Source organism: Schistocerca nitens, chromosome 12 (genome assembly GCF_023898315.1).
Source record: "Schistocerca nitens isolate TAMUIC-IGC-003100 chromosome 12, iqSchNite1.1, whole genome shotgun sequence".
Lineage (NCBI taxonomy): Eukaryota > Metazoa > Arthropoda > Insecta > Orthoptera > Acrididae > Schistocerca > Schistocerca nitens.
In genome coordinates this window covers 97,689,928-97,711,991 of record NC_064625.1, presented here as the reverse complement: position 1 = coordinate 97,711,991, position 22,064 = coordinate 97,689,928, and the positions used below count along the sequence as shown (strand labels likewise).

General features: G+C 41.4%; 1 protein-coding gene across 1 annotated transcript; it reads left to right on the top strand.

The window, feature by feature from the left end:
* Nucleotides 1-14,310: 14,310 nt before the first annotated feature.
* LOC126214932 (piggyBac transposable element-derived protein 4-like) lies at nt 14,311-15,177 on the top strand. The gene is made up of 2 exons (XM_049941571.1): nt 14,311-14,389; nt 14,483-15,177. Exons 1-2 carry the CDS (start codon nt 14,311-14,313, stop codon nt 15,175-15,177), a joined length of 774 nt encoding a protein of 257 aa, XP_049797528.1.
* The last annotated feature ends 6,887 nt before the right edge of the window (nt 15,178-22,064 follow it).

Here is a 22,064-nt window from a genome sequence, read left to right as displayed (position 1 = left end):
GTTTAGTTGTGTCATTATTATCGGCACCTGCGATTACCGAAATGATTTTACTATGAATATTTTTCTTTCGCTCCATAATCGAGCTGAGATTACTGTAATTTCTATGTTTGGCACAATTCTTTATTTTGTTCAAAACTGAGAGATTAGTGTTTGAGATGTCAGATGTCTGTATAAAATACTTACTTTGTGAAACAATAATTGCTTAATTTGGCATTTCCGCTTTCATTTCATAGTAACAGTTATCAATCCCCAATTTATAAAATGTTACAGATTTTGTTTTACTACATTTTTTTCCTTACATTGTCAACGCGATACCCATGAAATTAATTTATAACTGATCTGAATTTTCTTGCGAGGCTGGAAGACAATTTTCCATTCCCCTAAGATTCAGTCACTTCGGCTAACTCTGATGATTGCTGGATGGTATACAGCCGAAATATTAGAAGAAGACGAAGTCAAATTTATGCAGCTGCACGCCCGAAATTTTATGGATCAGTATTTGCGCCGCAAAAATATGAAGATGCACATATTAATAACCATGTTTGTTGGCAAACATTTAATGTTTAAAGAACTTAAATATATTCTTTTGGTGTAAAGTTATACAGACAAAACCAAAATTTTGAAGGTTGATGGGGTGACTGTGACAATCTGTATCTGTTACATAAAGTCACTCCACAATGTTTTTATTAATGTTATGTTTTTTCCAGTTTATTGTCAGTTGAGCCAACTATATTTACAATCCAGCACACTGAGCATATATGTGAGAAGGATTGGGAACTGTTCTTACCGCAATTATACTAAGGAAACTCTGGCAGAGCTGTCAAACAAGTTTTGGAGAAACAGCTATCATGGACGCAAGCTTCCTGCAGGTCAGTAACATACTCATAAATGGAATTGCTATGAAAAGATGTTATTACAATGCATAATAATAATAATTTATATGCTCTTCTCAGGTACAACATTCATAAGAACACACTGTGGCTGAAAACACAAGAGGTCCGAAATGTTCCAGTTGCTACAGCAGTACCAGTGAGAATACCAGGCAGTCAGCGAGTTTTTAGAGACAATGAGGAAATGGGATTTGTAGTACATGCGGTTTCCATGTCTACCTATGGATTTCTAATCACCTGTTTTGATCTTCGCTGCATTGCTAAGAGCTATCTGGATAGAACAGGGCAAAAAGTACCTGCTTTTGAAAATAATTTTCCTGGCAGAGATTGAGCCGAATCTTTTATGTAAGATCACAAAGGTTTCATTTTACAAAGAACTGCCAAAAATATTACCTATTCAAGGACTTCAACTGATGAAAATATGAGGGGGGAGTTAGAAAATAAGTTTTCCCTGTCGACTGTGGGCAGAGTTGTGTGATATGGGCGACAGATGACACGGCAGGTGAATGCGCATGTTCAAGACACCGATACACCATTGGGTAGAGGTTGACCGGGATCAAGCAGATGGCGCTGTCGCAGTGCCTGTGGAAAGCAGAGGCCACCCGCTCAGTCTTTTCCTGGAGCTATGGAGAGAAGGTGCGTTTTGGAGTCGTGGTCAAAGGCAGGAGTGAGAGCTGTTATCTGCTATGAATGGACACGTGGAGTATCAGGCACAGAAATTCATAACCGCCTTGTTGAGGAGTATGGGTCAGGTGTGTTAAAGCATGGTGTGAAGATGGTGCCACCAACTCAGTTATGGACGTCAGAAAGTGCAGGACATCAGAGAATTGGACAGACGCGCACGGCCACTACGGATGCAAATGTCAGGAAGGTGGATGACATGATTAAAGTGAACTGGTGTAACACCATCGATGGAGTAACGGCAGAACTTGGAATTGGACATGAGTGAACACACATGATAATCCACGACTTTCTTCAATACAGGAAGGTGTCCGCACAATGGGTGCCCTGCCAACTGACTCCACACACATGGAAAAACGCAATGCGTTCAGCCTGGAACAGCTCGTGTGTTACCATGAATCCAGCAATGACCTTCTGTTTTGGATTGTGACCGGGGTACGAAATGTGGGTCCACCATTACATGCCCGAATCGAAGTCCACATGCATGGAGTGGAAACATCCAACATCACCTGTCCGAAAGAAGTTCAAAAACACTCTGTCTGCAGGTGAAGTGCTACTCACCGTTTTCTGGGATGCCAAAGTAGTTTTTGCTGCTGGACTTTCTGCAGGATGCAACCATCAATGCTGCGCGGTACTGAGCCACTCTATCGAAAGTGGTGATTCGGAAAAGCGGCCTGGCCTTCTCAGATGCGAGACCACACACGGCGATGGCAACACAAAACCATATTGCAACTTTTGGTTGGGAGAGCCTACACCATCCACCTTACAGTCCGGATCTCGCACCACGTGACTTCCATCTGTTTCCTCCTTTGAAGAAGACTCTTGGCGGAAGGCACTTTGGCAGCAATGCTGACGTCAAACAAGCCGTTCAACGCTTCTTCCGTATGCAACGCCGTGATTTTTTCCTGGAAGGCTTTTTGAAGCTTATAAAGCGGTATGACAAATGTCTTAATGTACTTGAAAATTATGTAGAAAACTAAAGAAATATCTTATCTTTATGTCCCTTTCTCTTTTCTTTTCCCTTCACACAAAACTCTGACCAGTCGACAGGGGAAACTTATTTTCCAACTCCCCCACATATAATTAATGATTTCTTTTCAAATCTTGAAAAGGAGATTGCTGGTGTACCTCCAGAACAAATTTGGAACTATGATGAAACCAATCTCATTGATGACCCAGGAGACAAAAAGGTCATCACAAGGCAAGGATGCAAGTACCAGGGCAAATTCAAAACTCTTAAAAGGCTAGTACATTGTTAATGTTTTGTGGGAATGCTGCAGGTAATCTAGCGCCTTTATACAGGGTGAGACACTTAACGTTACCGCTGGATGTATTTCGTAAACCACATCAGATACTGACGAACCGATTCCACAGACCGAACGTGAGGAGAGGGGCTAGTGTAACTGTTTAATACAAACCATACAAAAAATGCACGGAAGTATGTTTAACACAAACCTACGTTTTTTTAAATAGAACCACGTTAGTTTTGCTAGCACATCTGAACATATAAACAAATACGTAATCAGTGCCATTTGTTGCACTGTAAAATGTTAATTACATCCAGAGATATTGTAACCTAAAGTTGACGCTTGAAACCTCCGACATTCAGTTGCGTGTTCTAACAAACACGGGCCACAGTCGGCGAGCCGCATCTGCATGGACATGTTTACGATGACGACCGTGTTTACGAGTGTGGCTGTAGTGCACTGTTGTGGTTTGGTCTAGCTGTCGCAGTGTCCGCATGTAGCGCTTACTGCTGTTGTTGTTCTGCATTCGTCTCCGCACGCAGACCAACTGTAGTACACCGTGTTACCAGACGTCTGTGATAGTTTAGTGTTGTAGGAACTGTGACCATGGTTTATTCGAACTCTGAAAAGGCGGAGATAATACTCATCTATGGCAAGTGTCGACGAAATGCAGCTGAAGCCTGCAGGGTGTATGCAGAACGTTACCCGGACAGAGAGCATCCAACGTGCCGCACATTGCAAAACATCTACCGCCAACTTTATGCAACAGGTATGGTCGCAGCAAGCAAACGGGTCCGTAACAGGCCCGTCACAGGAGAAGCGGGTGCAGTCGGTGTGTTAGCTGCTGTTGCCATGAACCCACACATGAGTACACGGGACATTGAGAGAGCCAGTGGACTGAGTCAAAGTAGTGTCATGCGCATACTGCATCGTCACCGCTTTCACCCGTTTCATGTGTCGCTACATCAGCAATTACATGGTGATGACTTTAATCATCGAGTGCAATTCTGTCAATGGGCATTAACAGAGAATGTGTTGCAGTTCTACCTGTTTACCGATGAAGCGGGTTTCACAAACCACGGGGCAGTGAATCTACGGAACATGCATTACTGGTCTGTGGACAATCCTTGCTGGCTCAGACAGGTAGAGCGACAGCGACCGTGGACTGTAAATGTATGGTGCGGAATCATTGGCGACCACCTCATCGGTCCTCACTTCATTGCAGGGGCCCAAACAGCTGCAACATACATCGTGTTTCTACAGAATGATCTGCCAACGTTGCTCGAAAATGTCCCACTGGAAACGCGTCGACGTATGTGGTATCAGCATGATGGTGTGCACCTGCACATTCCGCAATTAACACTAGGCTGATCCACGGGAGTGCAAATGCGATCTCCCACTCCTTTATCCGCCATGATTAATCTCGAGCTGTGACGTCACCTGGCAGCTACTGCAGTTTGTTTACAACGGTGTCGCTCAGTGTTTCTATCGAAGGCGTGCATGTGAGTTCGTGTTACACGTTAGTTTGTGTGTAATTCTTGTCCTGCCGAGTGTTCAGTTGGAAAGGAATTGTTCCGTGAGTCTTGTAGCTTCGTTCTTGGAACTATGTCTACAAATACGTCGTATTGTGCAGTTGCTGAATGTAGTAATAGTGGACGTAAGACTGAAGGCGTAATTTATCATCGTCTTCCAAAAAATGTTGAACTACAGCGTAAGTGGATTGCTCGTTGTAAACGAGAGGACAAAATTAATGTTAATAATGCAAGAGTTTGTTCTGAACATTTTTGTGAAAGCGATTACAAACGAGACTTGCAGAATGAATTGTTAGGTCTACCTACACGGAAACTGCTACAGGATAATGCTGTTCCATCTCTAAAAATACCAAACTGGCACGGAAATGTATTCGAAGTTCCAGGTCCCAGCACCGCGAATGTTACCAGTAGTGCTCTAACAGAGAGAGAGAGAGAGAACGTCGCTGTGACACTAGAACAGTAAAAAAAAAAAAAAAAGCTCTCTCAACGTTGAAAACTTTATCTCCCAAGAAAGTAAGCTGGACAAACCCAGCAACACAGCCGTTTTTACTGATTCGCTGATTTCACTTAAAGACCAGGAAATTCAAGCACTGAAGAGAGAATTGGTTAGTTTGAAGATTAAAAATTTTCGACTGGAACAAAGAATTAAGTCCATGAAAGAAGTTATAAAGAAAGCTACATCTATAAAACGTAATGTGTCTCACACTAAGAAGTACAAATGTGTATGCTTGGATGTGAGAAGTACACTATCTCAGTGTTTCACACCAGGACAAATTTGTCTGTTAAAGAAGAGGAAGCAAGTAAAGTGGTGCTCAGGACATTGCAAATGCTCTCACATTGAAAGCTTTGTCTCCTAAAGCATATGCCTACCTGAGGAGGAAGAATTATCCTTTTCCCTGCAGGTCAACACTCCAGACATGGACGAAACAGTTCCAGTGCCGACCAGGTATTTTGAAACCAGTTTTGGAGTTAATTAAAAGTAGGTCAGAAATGTTCACATCATTAGAGGCAATTGGTGTCCGAAGCTTCGACGAGATGAGCACTGACGGTCGTGTGACTTACGATTCGTCTGACGAAGTATTACTCGGACCACACAACAACGTCCAAGTCGTCATGGTTCGCAGCTTGTTTTCAAAATGGAAGCAGCCAGTGTATTATGACTTTGATGTTGCAATGTCTAGTGATTTGTTGCAGAATGTCATAGAAGTTGAAACAGCAGGAATCCGTATCGTAGCTGTTACGTGTGACATGGGACCAAAAAATATGCAACTTGGTGTGTCTACATCCAAGACATTCTTTTCAAACCCTGTTGATCATAGCAGAAAAGTTTGGGTTATTTTTGATGTTCCACATTTGCTTAAGTTATTAAGAAATCATTTTCTTGATGACGGAATTACTTTGCCTGATGGTACTATGATTACAAAAATGGTTATAGAAGATCATCTTCGGCATCAGAAAGGCGATCTTTCGATCAATCACCACATATCGGAGGTTCATCTTAACGTTAGTGGATGTGATTGCCAGAATGTCTGAAGGGCTGCACAGATATTTTCACGTCGCACTGCCCAAGCGGTGAGATATGTTCTGCACAAAGATTGCGAAGGAAGCTTCATTGAGCTTGTGAACGATGTTTTCGATGTGCTGAATTCGAGATACCCTCAAGATGAGAAAGTTCACCTTATAAGTGGTTACGGGTTTCATATCAGAAGTCAGGAAAACTCTTTAAAAAGATTTCTTGAAATGTGCTCTAATATGCGAGTAGGAAAAAGAAACAGTCTTCTCCCATTTCAGAAGGGATTCATTATATCAATAAATTCACTTTTTGGACTTTACAATGATATGAAAAATACCGGAGGCTACTTCTATATTGACAGCCAGACTTGATCAAGATTGTCTGGAAAATTTATTCTCCAGAATCCGTGGCCTTGGTGTCTTCTACAACAATCCCACTCCTTTCGAGGTGAAAAACAGAATTCGTTTATTGAAACTGACTGGAAGTGCAATTGAAATACCTTTGTCTTCTGGTGCTTCGACTTCAGAGGACAGAAATGAGAATTCTGCTTCTGAAAACTACCCGACACCAGCTGATGAAACTGAGGAAGATTTTGCACGTTTTCTCTCGAGTGAATTATGTATAAGAGTAAATGATAAATCATCTGACGTCGCTACAGATGACGAAAACGACGATGCTCTAAAATATCTAGCAGGATATATAGCACACAAGTGCAAAAACGTTGACAGTTCTTTGGGAAATACAGCAGGGCAGTGTGTTGTTGATACAGAATTAAGTCTGAAGCAAGACTGGATTACCATTATTTCAAAAGGGGGCCTCATTTTTCCCTCTACTGACTGGTTTGCTAAAATACGCGAGTTAGAAATTATATTTGCTGCTTTTCATGGATCAAATATTTCTCATTGTAATAGAGTGATGGCAACTTTAGCAGATCATATAAGTGCGAAATTTCTCGAACTTAATAGCAAAATAGTTCAGTTATATGTCAGAACAAGAACATTTATACGAATTAGACACTTAAACAAAAGAGCCAAAATTGATGCAATGAAACGGAATTCGGCAAGGAAGAATCGGCTCTGGTCAGCGTCGCTTTCAGCATCTTCGACGTAGCTTCTGCATCAGCTTTGTAAGTTCGAAGATTACTATCTTTTTATTTACAAAAACATGTGTAAAATAGGCAGTACCCAACTGTAAAACATTTACCGTAGTCAGATGCCTAAAACACGAGCATGAATGCGGATGCGAACATCGGCCACTAGTTCTGCGTGGCAATATATCATCATTGCTACTAATATTTAACGCATTTCTTTCGGAAACCTTGTATATAATATTAACATGAAGTGTGTTCAACCCTGTGAGCACGAAAGTTTACGTTATATGAGAAGAGACGTGAAAACAGTTATTTTGCAATCTCTCATATTCTACAAACGGAGACTGCTGCCGTCTGGCTGGCGGGAGATGTAACAAGTCGCTGACCAATGAGAGCGCACTAAGCCAATCTGGCATACCTTTTTTATTCTATGTTCCTTGGGCTGACCCTTGACAGGATGTTCTACAGGCGTTTCATAGGACGTGGAGGACGCATAAATTGGCCAACCCGTTCTCCTGATCTTACACCTCTGGACTTCTTTCTGTGGGGTACGTTAAAGGAGAATGTGTACCGTGCTGTGCCTACAACCCCAGAGGATATGAAACAACGTATTGTGGCAGCCTGCGACGACATTACACCAGATGTACTGCGGCGGGTACGACATTCATTACACCAGAGATTGCAATTGTGTGCAGCAAATGATGGCCACCACATTGAACATCTATTGGCCTGACATGTCGGGACACACTCTATTCCACTCCGTAATTGAAAACGGAAACCACATGTGTACGTGTACCTCACCCCTCATGGTAATGTACATGTGTGTCAGTGAAAAAGACCAATAAAAAGGTGTTAGCATGTGGATGTAATGTGCTGTTCCAGTCTCTTCTGTACCCAAGGTCCATCACCGTTCCCTTTGGATCCCTACGTAATCGGTGCTCTCAGATACACACGATCGAACAGCGGAGGAGTGGTACTCAAGCGTCAACTTTAGGTTACAATATCTCCGGATGTAATTAACATTTTACAATGCAACAAACGGCACTGATTACATATTTGTTTATATGTTCAGATGTGCAAACAAAACTAACGGGGTTCCATTTAAAAAAAATGTAGGTTTGTGTTAAAAAACTTATTCCGTGCATTTATTATGGTTTGTATTAACCAATTACACTAGCCCCTCTCCTCACGTTCGGTCTGTGGAATCGATTCGTCAGTATTTGATGTAGTTTATGAAATATATCCAGCGGTAATGTTAGGTGACTCACCCTGTATATTAATTATAAAGCAGAAAAGGTTTGGTCCACTTGGACTGATAATGGACCAAATGAGTCTAGATATAATAGAACAAATCTGGGTGGTTTGATCACCAGGTTTTTGAAGACTGGTCCATTCCTCTCCTGTTGCCTATTGCCTATTGCCTATTTTGAAAAAAAAAAACGGGTGTCAAAGTATTGGTAGGAGATAATTTGAGCTCTCACATCAATCTGGAAGTGCTACATCAGTGCGAGAACAACGAAATCAAATTTATGACCCTCCCACCAAACACAACCCTTGTTCTGCAACCTCTCAGTGTAGCATTTTTCCGCACTTTGAAAAGCCATTGGAGGAAAATACTTTCTTTGTGGAAGATGACAACTTCTGGACACAGATGTTCATCTATTCCGAAGGATCAGTTTCCCGGTCTGTTAAAGCAGCGTATGGAAGCCACAGAATCAAATGTAGAAAGAAATCTGAAGTCTGGTTTCCGCAAAATAGGAATTTTTCCACTAAAACAAGTAGTTTTGTCAAGACTTCCTAAAGCTAAACTAAACAATGTGGGTGATATTGCAGACCACACTGGAGAATCATTTCTTCAGGGGGCTGCAGAAAAGAATGTTCAGTGGGGAGGGGCGTAAGTGAAACTTCACGTCCACATACGTGGACCTCCATTTATGCCTTGCTGAATCATCAAGAAAATATTGCATCTGTTTCTTACTTATTCATTAGTTTGCTGTAAAATATGAAAAGACAAATTTCCTGTGATTTTTTTTTTTTTTTTAATCTCAGGAGTGAAGATGTCAAAGTAGCCTTCAATCAGACTTGCAGTGTGTGGATGAGAAAATACCAGCTGTTGAATATCTTCCAAAATGTTGTAGCCAGACTGGTGAATACTGTCTACTCTCCTGTCAGCAGAATGGATAAAGCCCAGTCTGCATTTTTTTTACTTGCACGGCTCTGGCCCTTAAACCCAAGTGTGTTCACTGATTTGGAATTTATAGCTGCTGAACATTTAAATGGAACCTGTGCCTATGAACGATCAGAACTTCAGCTCTATTAGCTCAGAACCAGGACCTCTATCAGCTATCCCTTCTACACAGGTAAACCAGCAACTTCTTCAACCAATTTCTGGCCTGAGAATTCCAATCCCTCATCTTCCTGTCATATATCAACTGCTCCTCTGTCAACTGTGAACACTCCTATTCGTTTTAGCTCAGTATCTCCTCATTTTATGAATTTAGTTCAGAAAAATCTCTCCTATAGCAAAACACTGAGATGTACAAGTCCAAAAATGAAAGAAATTGACACGGAAGTGAAGTTCTTACTACTTCACCTTACAAGCAACAACTGGGGGAAAAAAAAGGGGGGGGGGGGGGGGAGCAGAGAAAAGGAAGTCAGGACAGAAGCAAACAAGTCACGACCTCAAATAGCGATGCACCAAATAGTAAGCGTCAGAAGACGCTGCAATTTGGTGGGGACACACAAACAACGGACTAGAGCACAGTATGTGTAACATGCTGTGAACCATTTGAAGAATGGATACAAAGCACTTAATGTAAAGATTGGGCACATATTGGTTGTATAGACCAAGAAAGTTGGTTTTTTTATTTTATTTGTGATCATTGCAACAGGTGAACAATGGTTTTTGAAATTAGTAAATTTTGTTCATATAGTAATGTGTTTAATGGTTTTCTTGTGTAATAATAACCACTGAAGCTTGAAAATCTTTCTATAGAGGCACTAGCCGGTCCTGGAAAACAATTTTTGTACGGACTGCAAAACCACCTGTTTTTACTTCTACTTGACCTGTCTCTTTCGCAAAATTTCAGGGAAATCATACATGAACATCCATAAGACATTAGTCTAAGTACCAGCTTACTGTGTTAACTTTTTAAATATTTCACATTTTACAAGTGAAAAGGTTAAGGTGCCTGGTACTGTACAACTCTCCCCTATGCAAATTATAAGAGACATTGCAACAAATGATACCTTGAAAACAGTGCTAAACAGATGGACATCCAAACCCAGGAAACTAGGGAAATCGGTACGGCAAGGTTGCCTACTGTCAACGGTATTATTCACAATAGCTCTGGATCTACTGCTACAAAAACTAGCAGTTGGTATCAGTGGATACAGATTCGCAACAACAAATGTCACATGGATGTCGTATGCCGATAACAAGGGCCTATTCATTCGGGATGAAGAGGGAATAAACAAAATCGAACCAATTCAGGAAAGTTTCAAAAAAAAGCATCAGGCATCAAAACACATCTGAGGAAAATCGTATTACTCCAGACAGACAATGGTGGACAGAATGACCAGACAGTATTACCAAGAGACAAAAACCATGAGGCAACTGGAGTAGAGATGCAACAGTGCCCACTCAAGCTGCCAACACAAAATTCGCACAGCATCTTAAATACAAAAAAGGGCTCGCGGGAACATATGCGTGCAGAAACCTCACGCTAAGCCGAAGAGTACAACTAATCAACTCTATGTTCCTGTCGAAAGCCTGGTACTTGGTGAAAATACTATATGCACTGGCAGAAACTGCGCAAACGATGTAAGGTGCGGCCTAGTACCTGTTGCGGAGACCAGAATCTTTTAAAGTGTCCCACGCGATGTTTCTTGCTGAGGGAAGAAGGTGCAACCTGAGTGGCTGATGTGAAGACAAAATGTGCACCACTATTGCTCCACCGTGCATTCAAAACAGAAAATAGGGATGTGGTCTGCACCATGACCAGCCTGATCAAAGTTTACAAACAGCAAACTGAGAAATCGTTCGACACTAGCCACACTGCCTCAAAGTTGCGGCACTTCAACCTGCTCATGACAAAGGAGAGCTACTGTGTCACCACTATGTCAGACTCACAACAGCGGACAGCTAGCAAAATTGGTGGCGAAGACAAGCAAAACGAAAAATAGAGACATAACTTCCAGGCCACGACTGGCCAAAGGTCTGCAAGAACATCTCTGAACGGGCTCTGACAGAGCACACTAGAGGCACCTGCTACAAAGTTGTACAGAAGACAGTACCAATAAACGAGAGGTTGACACTGATAAGCATGGCGGCACACCAGGGAGCGAACTCTGCAGACACGCTCCTACATTGCGTTCAATGCACAGGGAGCAAGGAAATACGGGCAATATGCAGGAAAATTGTTATCCAGGTCAACCAAATGGAGGAAAGCACCGTACAAATCACGACATTCACCATCCCTGATGCAAAACCCTTCCTGAATCCGAAACGCATTGCCACCATGTAGATTCTAGCCATGACGGCACACGCAGTGGTCACCAAACACCAGACAGACAAGGTGCTGTTCCACAAGGACTTTTAGGGTGTACACAAGTGGAACAACAAATAGGGCATCAAGTACCGTGACATCTTCCATATATTCCTGCAGGTACTGCTGCACGCAGTCTTCAGAGACGTCTTCCTCACATCATGACTGCCGCCCTCTCACAACACCCACGCCGACATCGTCAACTCCTCACAATGTCAAGACCATTGATCTGTGCTCAAAGTGTGCAAAAGTGTACAGTGAAAGTGATTTAGCGCTGCAGACATAGAGTGAGTCAAGTGCAAACATAAGCCCCAATGTTTTCCCAGTGCAAGCAAATCACGCAACAAGACACAAGCTGCCAGGATACAGTGTAACAGTGCATATAACATGTGCTTCCATGCAGAAATGTAGACTGGACAGTGTTTTTTCATACACTGACGGAAAAAAAAATCACAGCACAAAGGAGTTCTGTGACAAACGGATGTTGGTACGCATTACTTCTACATCGATGATACCTATTCAAATTTTGCACCAGCTGCACAAGAATGGCGACAGTAGCACCGCTATAAGGATTCAAACCAGGGTTGCTTTAAATACACACTCTGATGGTCATGAGCGAGGGTTACCTTTGAGATTCGCAGTGCTGAGCTGATGTTAACCGCCGACATTTCCAACTTCAGTGGCGTCAAGCGAGAGCTCATTGGAGGGCAGAGTGAAGGTCTGCTGTATTTTCTGAGGAAAGCTGGTTCTGCCTCGGTGCCAGTGATGGGTGTGTGTTGGTTAGGAGGAGGCCAGTTGCGGCCCTGCAACCAACGTGTCTGTGTGCTACACACACTGGACCTACACCTGCAGTTAGTGCCTGTGGTGTGATTTTGTATGGCAGCAAAAGCTCTTGTGGTTATCTCATGCATCCTGACTGCAAATTTGTTCATCCATCTAGTTATTCGACCTGTAGTGATGCCATTCGTGAACAACATTCCAGGGGGTGTTTTCCAGAATGATAACACTCGCCCTCATACCGTTATTGTAACCCAACATGCTCCACAGAGTGTCGATATGTAGTCCTGGCTTGCTTGATCACCAGTTCTGTCTCCAGTTGAGCACATATGAAACATCATCGAACACCAACGGCATCAAACAATCAGCATTAATTGCCATTGTATTGACCAACCACATGCAACAGACATGGTACTCCATCCGATAAACTGCAACCTGGCAACGGTACAACACAGTGCATGCACGTTTGAATGCTTGCATTCAACATTCTTGCAGTACACCGGTTATTACTGTAACAGCATTCCATGTTTTCAATGTATACCCACAATTTCATTACTCTACATTAAGTTAGTTTTAATTTTTGGTGTCATAATTTTTGTCCATCAGTGCATATTAACCCTTTCAAGTCTGGTGGTACAGTTTGTGTACCATCTTATGTTGCACCGAGGTTGTACGGTGGTACATTATCTGTACCACCAATTTGGATGCGTAGAACAGCGCATTCTCGTGGTAGATTACTTGAACTACTAGCAGGGCATGTTCTTTGTAGTTCTTTGATGTATGCACCAGATGGCAGGTGTTCCTGGGTTCTTGTAGCAGAACCAGTACTTCATATTTCTACGTCAGGTGTGCTCAAGTAAACTGTGGAGACATTGTTTGTGCAACATTGTTATTTCTTACCCGCCAGCGGAAGTTTCCAACAAAATTTCTATTGGAATATGAAAGTACATTTTTTTTATTATAGTTTTTGTGTTGTTCAGACTATTTCTATGAGAGATTATTAAAATGTAGCTAATTATTCATCGGTTCAAAATATGTACCACTGTACCACAACAGTCAGTCTACTTCAATCATAGGTAAATCTTACTCTTTACTTTTCAGTAATAATGAGGGGTCAGAGAAAGCTGACTGGGTCTGAAATTTTGAAAGCCCTTGAAGAATATATTCCATCTGACACATCATTTGATAGTGGGGACAGTGATGACACCAATGACAATTCTTATTGTCTGGAACCAACTACATCCAAAACTATTCTGTTTGATTCTGATACGTCAAGTGATTCTGAAGTTTAGTGCCCAGCTACCGTTTCAGTGATTAGGTCACCAGAGACTGAGCTAAGTCAAACCGTCACAGTGCGTCAAACCATCACAGTGCATCAGACTCCATCTGAGATTGCTGATCATCAGTCGAAGGCTGAACATAAATGGAGCAAAACTGAACGCCCTGCTGATGCCTCTGCATTTACTTCCCAGTGTGGTCCTAGTGTTTTTATTGTGGAGTTGGCACACCATCACCATATCAGTTATTTGTTCTGCTTTCAGATGATATTATGGATTTATTTTTGTTTCAGACGAACTTATATGCACAACAGTCGTCTCTGACTACTGGTAAACCTTATGTGCCAGCATCCATGGAAGAATTAAAAACTTTCTTAGGGATAAATATCTTGATGGGCATATAACCACTTCCTAGTTACAGAGACTACTGGAGTTCAAGTGCTGATCTACATGATAGTTATGTGAGTCAGCTGATGTCAAGGAGGTGTTTCGAATGGTTTCTCACCAACTTACATTTGAATGACAATAGTAAAATGGCACAACGAAGGGACACCAACTATGATAAAATTTATAAGTTGCGCCCTTTCCTAGAAAGAATTTCACATAACTTTCAGAAAGCACTTAATCCAAATGAATGTATGGCAGTGGACGAATCTATGATTAAATTTAAATGAAGATCTTCTATAAAACAGTACTTGCCAAAGAAGCCTATCAAGAGAGGCTACAAGGTGTGGGTACCAGCAGACAAATCTGGCTATGCATGGAAAGAAAGATAATGCTGTGGAAAAGAAATTGGGTGAAGGAGTTGTGAAAGACCTCACTGAAAATATTAAAGGTAAGGATCACAGAATTTAGTTTGATAATTATTTCAGTAGCCCAGATCTCCTCCGAGATTTGAAAGAAAACAAAATACATGCTTGTGGTACAGTGAATCCAAGTAGAAAATCTTTACCTATGCTGAAAAGTGACAAGGAGATGAAAAGGGGCGACTATGATTGGGCTACTAGCAATACAGGCCTTAGTGTGATGAAGTGGAAAGATAAGAGATCCGTCCATCCGCTTTCAAATTTCCATGATCCAACTCAAACAACAGAGGTTACAAGAAAGGAAAAAGATGGCAATGAAATAAAAGTTTCTTGCCCCATTGGTCTCTCCGGTTACAATGCCAACATGAATTGTGTAGATAAATTTGACCAGCTGGAGGGCGTATATGAAACTGACAGAAAGAGCAGAAAGTGGTGGCACAGAATATTTTGGTACTTTATTGATGCCACCATGGTGAATGCTTCCATCATCCATAAAGAAACGAAGTTGCCTAAGATGACTCTGAAGGACTTCAGAAGAGAAATCACAAGGGATTTAGTGGCACCTGCCTTGGTAGCTTCAAGAGGTAAAAAGCGAAGTCTGAACAGCCATCTCCAGTTCAACAAGAAGAAACCCAATGTTCCGAAATCTGTGCGTCTTGAAAGTTCATCTCATCAGCCAGGAAGATCTACAAGGAGATGTGCAGCATGTAGTTCCAAGAAACAACAAATTTGCACCGACTGGATGTGTAGTGTGCGTAAGGTTCCTCTATGCTTAGGGAAAAGGAAGACATGCTTCCAAGACTATCATGCATCTTGATGCACAGCGGTACAAAAAAATGAACCACCTCCCTTGTGACCAACAATGATTATAAAAATTGAATTTTTGTGTACAATGGTACTAATTATGTTCATTCTACCATAAATACGTTGCTTGTATGAATTTTTTACAAAAAAAGTAAGTGTTGTACATCTAGAGCTTTTTTTTTGGATACGCCGACGGAATCTTCTGACTAGGCCGTATTTTGGTCGAATGTGTAAATGGCGTACCGAATATACGCAATCAGATGGAGTACGCTTTGAATATGGAAAAATGGGCACAACAGAGAAATATGACGAAAATGCGCACAACTTCACTGCACTTAGACATTATGATATTACTGATGAGTTCAAGTTCTTTGCAAATAAATATGACTGTTATTATTAACAAGATTGTAACATATGTGTATAGAATAAATGTAAGAGTTGAAAGACTAACACTAGATGACAGAGCTAATAAAAAGATATTTGAAGATCAAGGTGCATTGGAAAAAGTACGTCTAGCTTGTAGTAATAACTTAGGACCATTTAGTTTACGACCAGAACGTTCATCAGGCGTTCCATGGCAAAAGTATAGTAGAAGGAACCGTTTTAAATTTGTAACGTATTCGAAACCAGAGACTAGTACAGATATAAGTAATGTAAAGTCATGGCCTGATTTAGAGAATCTATGTAAATGTAAGAACAAACTGTTTCAAGGTGTTAATCCGTTTTATATTGGTTTGGAAATAGCTGGCGATGAACCAGCCAAAAATGTTGTTGTACAAAGTGAGGTCAAATATGTAACATTTGTAGTTAGGAACAGAGTATATATGACCTTTTGTAAACGTAAAGGTACGGTCACTTTCTAAATAAAGATTGTTGTTTACAGCTAATGTCTGCGTTGGAATTTTTTTTATGGAAACTGGGACCATATCAGGAATTATCCACACGACCTGCGCCTCGCCTTCCTTTTTCCTACTACACAGCAACGAATCGACGATTTAGCTTTAACGTTTTACGGAAATAAGATAAATTACTCAGCTGCTGTAATTGTACTAGAGGAGTTGTGGTTTTACAAGCCTAATTTGCAACTATTAATTAATCAGTTTCGAGATGCATACAGAGAGTTTGTATTTATGCCTAATGGTGAGAGACGCTCTTTTTCTCACTATCTCCCTCGATTTCAGCCTTCCTTAAAGTTTAATCTGACATAATCCATTGTGTCATTTGCTTCACTGATATTCATGGTGTCCATAAAGTATTTTTACAACTTAAGATCTTAGTTAACTTTAAAACTATACTAGTCACTAACAAATGGTTTTCAACATGTAGTAAGTTAAGTTTTGTTTACCTTCCAGGTGACACAACCTTGCTGCAAAATTGAACCTGAAAACTTGACAAAATGTGAATGTCATAGGAGGAAACTCAGTGTGTGACTGATTCATACAGACAATGTCTGGTAACCAAGTGCAACAACACTTTCGAACACTGTATGTAAAGTAATCACCGTCCCGCCAGACTATTCGGGCTTTGCATATGTTGTTTACGGAAACAGGCAACGTTCCAAAATAGAGTGGAGGACTGGTGCACATCACCCACCATCTATTTCTACTGCTGATGTCTGCAAGAAGTACGATAAAATCGGTACATATGGCGGCCAGAGAGTTGGCAATGAAACTATCAACAGTGCACAATGTGTTGCGTAAGTGATGATTGCATGTATCGTGTTGGTTCTCTTCAGCTCGTTGCTCTTCACACAGGTATACTTGTAATGTACGAAACTTTTACTTTTGAAGTGTGATATTGGTTGCAGATTAATTTTTTGACGGCCATGAATATGGCATAGTACCAAAAGCAGTTGGAATAAAATACAAATGAAGTCAGTATTTGTGTGTCATGCATTGTGTAAAGTCTTGCATAAGTGGTTACGACCGTATCCCAACAGTTTATAGTGGATGTGGATATGCTAGACAAGACTGACGCAAGCAATTATTTTTTGAAAAAGATTTGTTTCTCCGATGAGGCAGTATTTCCAATTTCCCGGCAATCAATTATCATCAACGTTTATACATGGGGTTTACAGCAGCCTTATGTTAGACGTGAACAACAACGCCAGCATCATCCACGATCAACATTAATCACCACTGCATTGACCAACCATGTGCAACAGACATGGAACTCCATCAGACGAACTGACATCTGGCAACGGTACAACACAGTGCATGCACGTTTGAATGCTCACATTTAACATTCTTGCAGTTACACCGGTTATTAATGTATCAGCATTTCACATTTTCAATGTCGTATCTCGCACTTACATTAACATGTGATCTTGCAATGTTAATCAATTACAGATGTTACCTGGACAAATGTATACTCACAATTTCATTATTCTACATTAAGTAATTTTTAAATATTGGTGTCATAAATTTTCTGTCAGTGCATATTAAGAGGCTCTATTTCTCACTATCTCCCTCGATTTCATCCTTACCTGAAGTTTATTCTGACATAATCCACTGTGTCATTTGTTCCACTGATATTCACGGTATCCATAAAGTATTTTTACAACTTAAAAAAGACCTTAGTTAACTTTAAAACTGTACTAGACGCTAACAAATGGTTTTCAACATGTAGCAGGTAAGAAAGTTTTTTTACCTCTCTGGTGACAACCTTGATGCTAAATTGAACCTGAAAACTTGACAAAATGTGAATGCCATAGGAGGATACTCAGTGTGTGGGTGCTTCATACAGACGATGTCTGGTAAACAAGAGCAACAAAACTTTCGAATACGGTATGGAAGGCAATCACCATCCCGACCGACTATCCGGGCTTAGCATATGATGTTTATCGAAACAGGCGATGTTCTAAAATAGAGGGGAGGAGTGGTGGGGGTCACCCGCCTGCTTCAGTCGCCAACGTGGAAAAGATACGACTGGTGTTTGCAAGAAGTCCGACAAAACCCATGCGTATGGAGGCCAGAGATTTGGAAATGAGACTATGGACAGCGCACAATGTGTTGCGTAAGTATTGATTGTGTGTCTCGTGTTGGTTCTCTTCAGTTAGTTGCTCTTCACATAGGTATACCTGTAATGTTCCTAACTTTTACTTTTGATATGTGATATTGGTTGCAGATTAATTTTTTGATGACCATGAATATGGCATATGAGCAAAAGCAGTTTGAATAAAATACAAATGACGTCAGTATTTGTGTGTCATGCATTGTATAAAGTCTTGCATAAGTGGTTACAACTATATCCCAACAGTTTGTAGTGGATGCGGATATGCTAGACAAGACTGACACAAGCAATGATTTTTTTGAAAAAGATTGTTTCTTCGATGAGGCAGTATTTCATATACCAGGCAATCAATTATCATCAACGTTTATACATGGCGTTTACAGTGTTACACATGAAATGGAAAGAGACAATCTCAAGGTCAATGTTGGTATGGGCTGTGCACTGTTGCATCAGTGATTCATAGCATCTACCACGGCAAATAAAATTCTGCTGCTAAAAGAATTACAACCGAAAACGTGAGGACCACAAGCTTTCGTGGACATTTGATGCAAATATGCTTCCCATCCCTTGCCTCTATAATGTTATAACAATTCCACTTTTCCTCGAAATCATTTGCAATTTGCTCCCACTCCTCTGTGCTTTGGGACCTGTAAATAACGTTTTTTTTTAAGATTGGCACCTATGACATATGACCATACTATTAGGACACTTAAATGTGGTCTAGCAGCCCTTAAACCCATGACAGAAAACAAAATGTTAAAGTTCCTTACTGGACGACCACTGCTCGATCAACCCCTTACTACTCGTCTCACGCCCTCTATATCCAATCCAGTGGCACTTTGATTACCCTTGGTTCCCTCTTGGAATTAGCTCTCCGCCTGATCAGAAATAAAACACAAAGTTAATGCTGCAATGACACTTGGCACAGAGGTGCTCGAAATGATCATTATTTGCAGTTGCCTTTCCTTATACTGAGCAACAAGCTGCACAAGCTGTTTGGCTGATATGCACCCCTCTTGCTCTAAAATAAACTGGTTTACGGATCTCAACAGACCTGGGTCCAGAGTTTGATTTAACAAGGTCAGAATCTGCCTTGGTAAAAACCCTAAAATGGCTTCTCGCCAGTACAGCTGTGGCTGCTTAACATTCAATTGCGTGACTCCTGAAAATGACGCTGACTTGAATATTGGTCCTATTGTGTTACACTTAGTTCCACTGTTTAAAATTCCGCTCCCCTCGAGCTCTATACGTTTCGCTTCTGCACATCCTCCCCACTCAAAACAACTTGCTACCACTACCAAATTATCGTAGACGGAGAAGATCCAATGCATCCAGACCCATTGCAAGCTCAATTTTGGCTCCAAGATGTCCGTTCGACATTCTATTCCTTTCCTCATGGCTAAAAATAACTGCACCGTGCACATGTCCCATATTTGAGGCTTCACAGATTTTCCTCCAACATTCACTATTTTTGATCCAAACTCTCAACATTGACTGTGTGACTACTTTCATCCTTAAATTTACATTACATGATATGCTGCAATAAACACGACTTTCCTGACCCAGCACTGTTGATAACTAAAAATTTAAACAGGAAATTGTACGACTGACATTGTTATATTGGTATCGATGCAAAGTTTACTCCGATGCATATATTTCTCCAGAACTGTTTGATTTCTCCTCCAACAACACTCCACATACATCAGATGCTACCCTTCCCTTTCCAGTGGCCTGAGGAGTGTTTTCCCAGTGCAGGCAAATCACTCAACAATGCATGATCTGCCAGGATACAGTGTAACAGTGCATATAACATGTGCTTCCATGCAAAAATGTACACTAGACGCTGTGACGGTCGTGAGAGTTAGTTACCTTTGAAATTCGCTGTGCTGAGCTGATGTTAATCAAGAATGCCTTTAAGGCGACACAAACGCTATTATCACCACCTCACTCTGTGTGAAGGAGGTCGCATAATAGGGCTACAAGAAGCTGGATGTTCCTTCTGTGATATTGTAGAAAGACTTAGCAGGAATGTAGCCACTCTACACGGTTGCAGGCAGAGGTGGTCACCAGACTGTACGAATGCAAGAAGACCGGGCTCCATACGGCCACGCGGCTTTACTGAGGGAGAATCATTTTCGCGTATGGCTCTGGCGCATCGTACTGCAACTGCAGCAGCAATCTGAGAAACAGTTGGCACCACAGTGACACAACGAACAAGTACAAATCGGTTACTTCAAAGACAGCTCCGAGCCACACGCGTGCATTCCACTGACTCTAAACCGCCCATTTCCAATTTCAGTGGTGTCGAGCGAGAGCTCATTGGAGGGCAGGGTGAAGGTCTGCTGTATTTTGTGAGGATAGCTGGTTCTGCCTCGGTGCCAGTGATGTGTGTGAGTTGGTTAGGAGGAGGCCAGTTGCGGCCCTGCAACCAATCTGTCTGTGTGCTGGACACACTGGACCTGCACCTGGAGTTAGTGCCTGTGGTGTGATTTTGTATGACAGGAAGAGCTCTCTTGTGGTTGTCTCATGCATCCTGATTGCAAATTTGTTCGTCAGTCTAGTGATTTGACCTGCTCTGATGCAATTCGTTAACAACATTCCAGGGGTGGGGGGGGGGGGGGGGGGGGCACGTCATCGTCCACCGCCGCCAGCGACCGGAGCCATCCTCGCAGGGCCTTTACTCATCCTCAGACTCAGGTGACAGCAACGTGGACTCCGCGCCGCTCTTCATGAGACGCCCGGGGCTTGGTTTGGTGAAGTAGTATGGTTACTACAGACAGTTAATGTTTGGAAGAATCTCTGATTTAGTTATTCAGGATGTATACGTGGACAAGGAAAAAAATTCCTGTATTTTTGCCGGTTTAAAATACACTTCCTCCCGGGTGAAAATACACTTTTTCCGTGTTAAGTGACAGTGTACTCGTCCTCGGCACTGTAAAATTCATCAATTCTTTGAATGTTTATGGCTTTATATACCAACGTTTTGAAAGATCTTTGATGTGCAGCAACATGTACGCTGCATATTTCCGTATTACGAAGGTGTAAATTTGAATTCCACCAAACACCGCATGTCACTTTCCGAAGCATTGAACTCGAGATTGTGAGGCGCTTTTGTAAGCCAGTCATAGCTCACTGTCACGTGATCTCGACAGCTGATGACAGCACGGACACGTGATGTAGTAACCCAATAGCAAGATCACTTAAGTAGTGCGAACACACAAATAAGAAAAGTTAATGGTTTAAATTAATATACATAGCATTCACATATAATATTGGTCTCCAAGATTAATAAGCTGGAAGAGAGGCTAAGCTGCTACATATAATGTTGATCTTTTTTGCGTGTGTTACACTTTAAGATACATCGCATAAATGTGCCAGTAAAATTTTTAATAACGACATAAATGTTTGATCTTCTGGGCTTGAAATTCTTCTAAATGGTCGTCCTCAAAGAGCTGATTTTTAAATGAGTCAAACTTTTGTGATTTAAGTAATTCATCGTACATTCTCGCACATAGTTCATCTTGCTTAAAAGGAAATTTGGTTTGAATGTAACGCTTTTCAAACCAACATTCGCAATATTTTCTCGCGACCTGTTAGAAATAGGATCATTTCAGCAGTGGGGAGAGAGCGCCAGATAATGGGCGTCACCACGCTTACGCAGCTACGATGACGCAGGAAGCCCATTATGTTCGTATGTGTAAAACATTAAAAGATCTTACATTATGTCATAAAAGAAACAAGACATCAAAGGATACTTCAAGAGCATCGGAATTTAGGGAACCATGCTAAAATGCATAATTCGGTTTAAAATTCACATTCATACGTCCAGATTCGTATGTAAATGTTCTTGGAGTACCAGCACTGTATTATCTCATGTTTGGTTCTTTA

Coding starts and splice junctions, on each gene's coding strand:
- LOC126214932 (XM_049941571.1), top strand. CDS start 14,311: ATGCATGGAAAGAAAGATAATGCTGTGGAAAAGAAATTGGGTGAAGGA. Junction 14,390..14,482: donor CCTCACTGAAAATATTAAAG/GTAAGGATCACA, acceptor CTTGTGGTACAG/TGAATCCAAGTAGAAAATCT.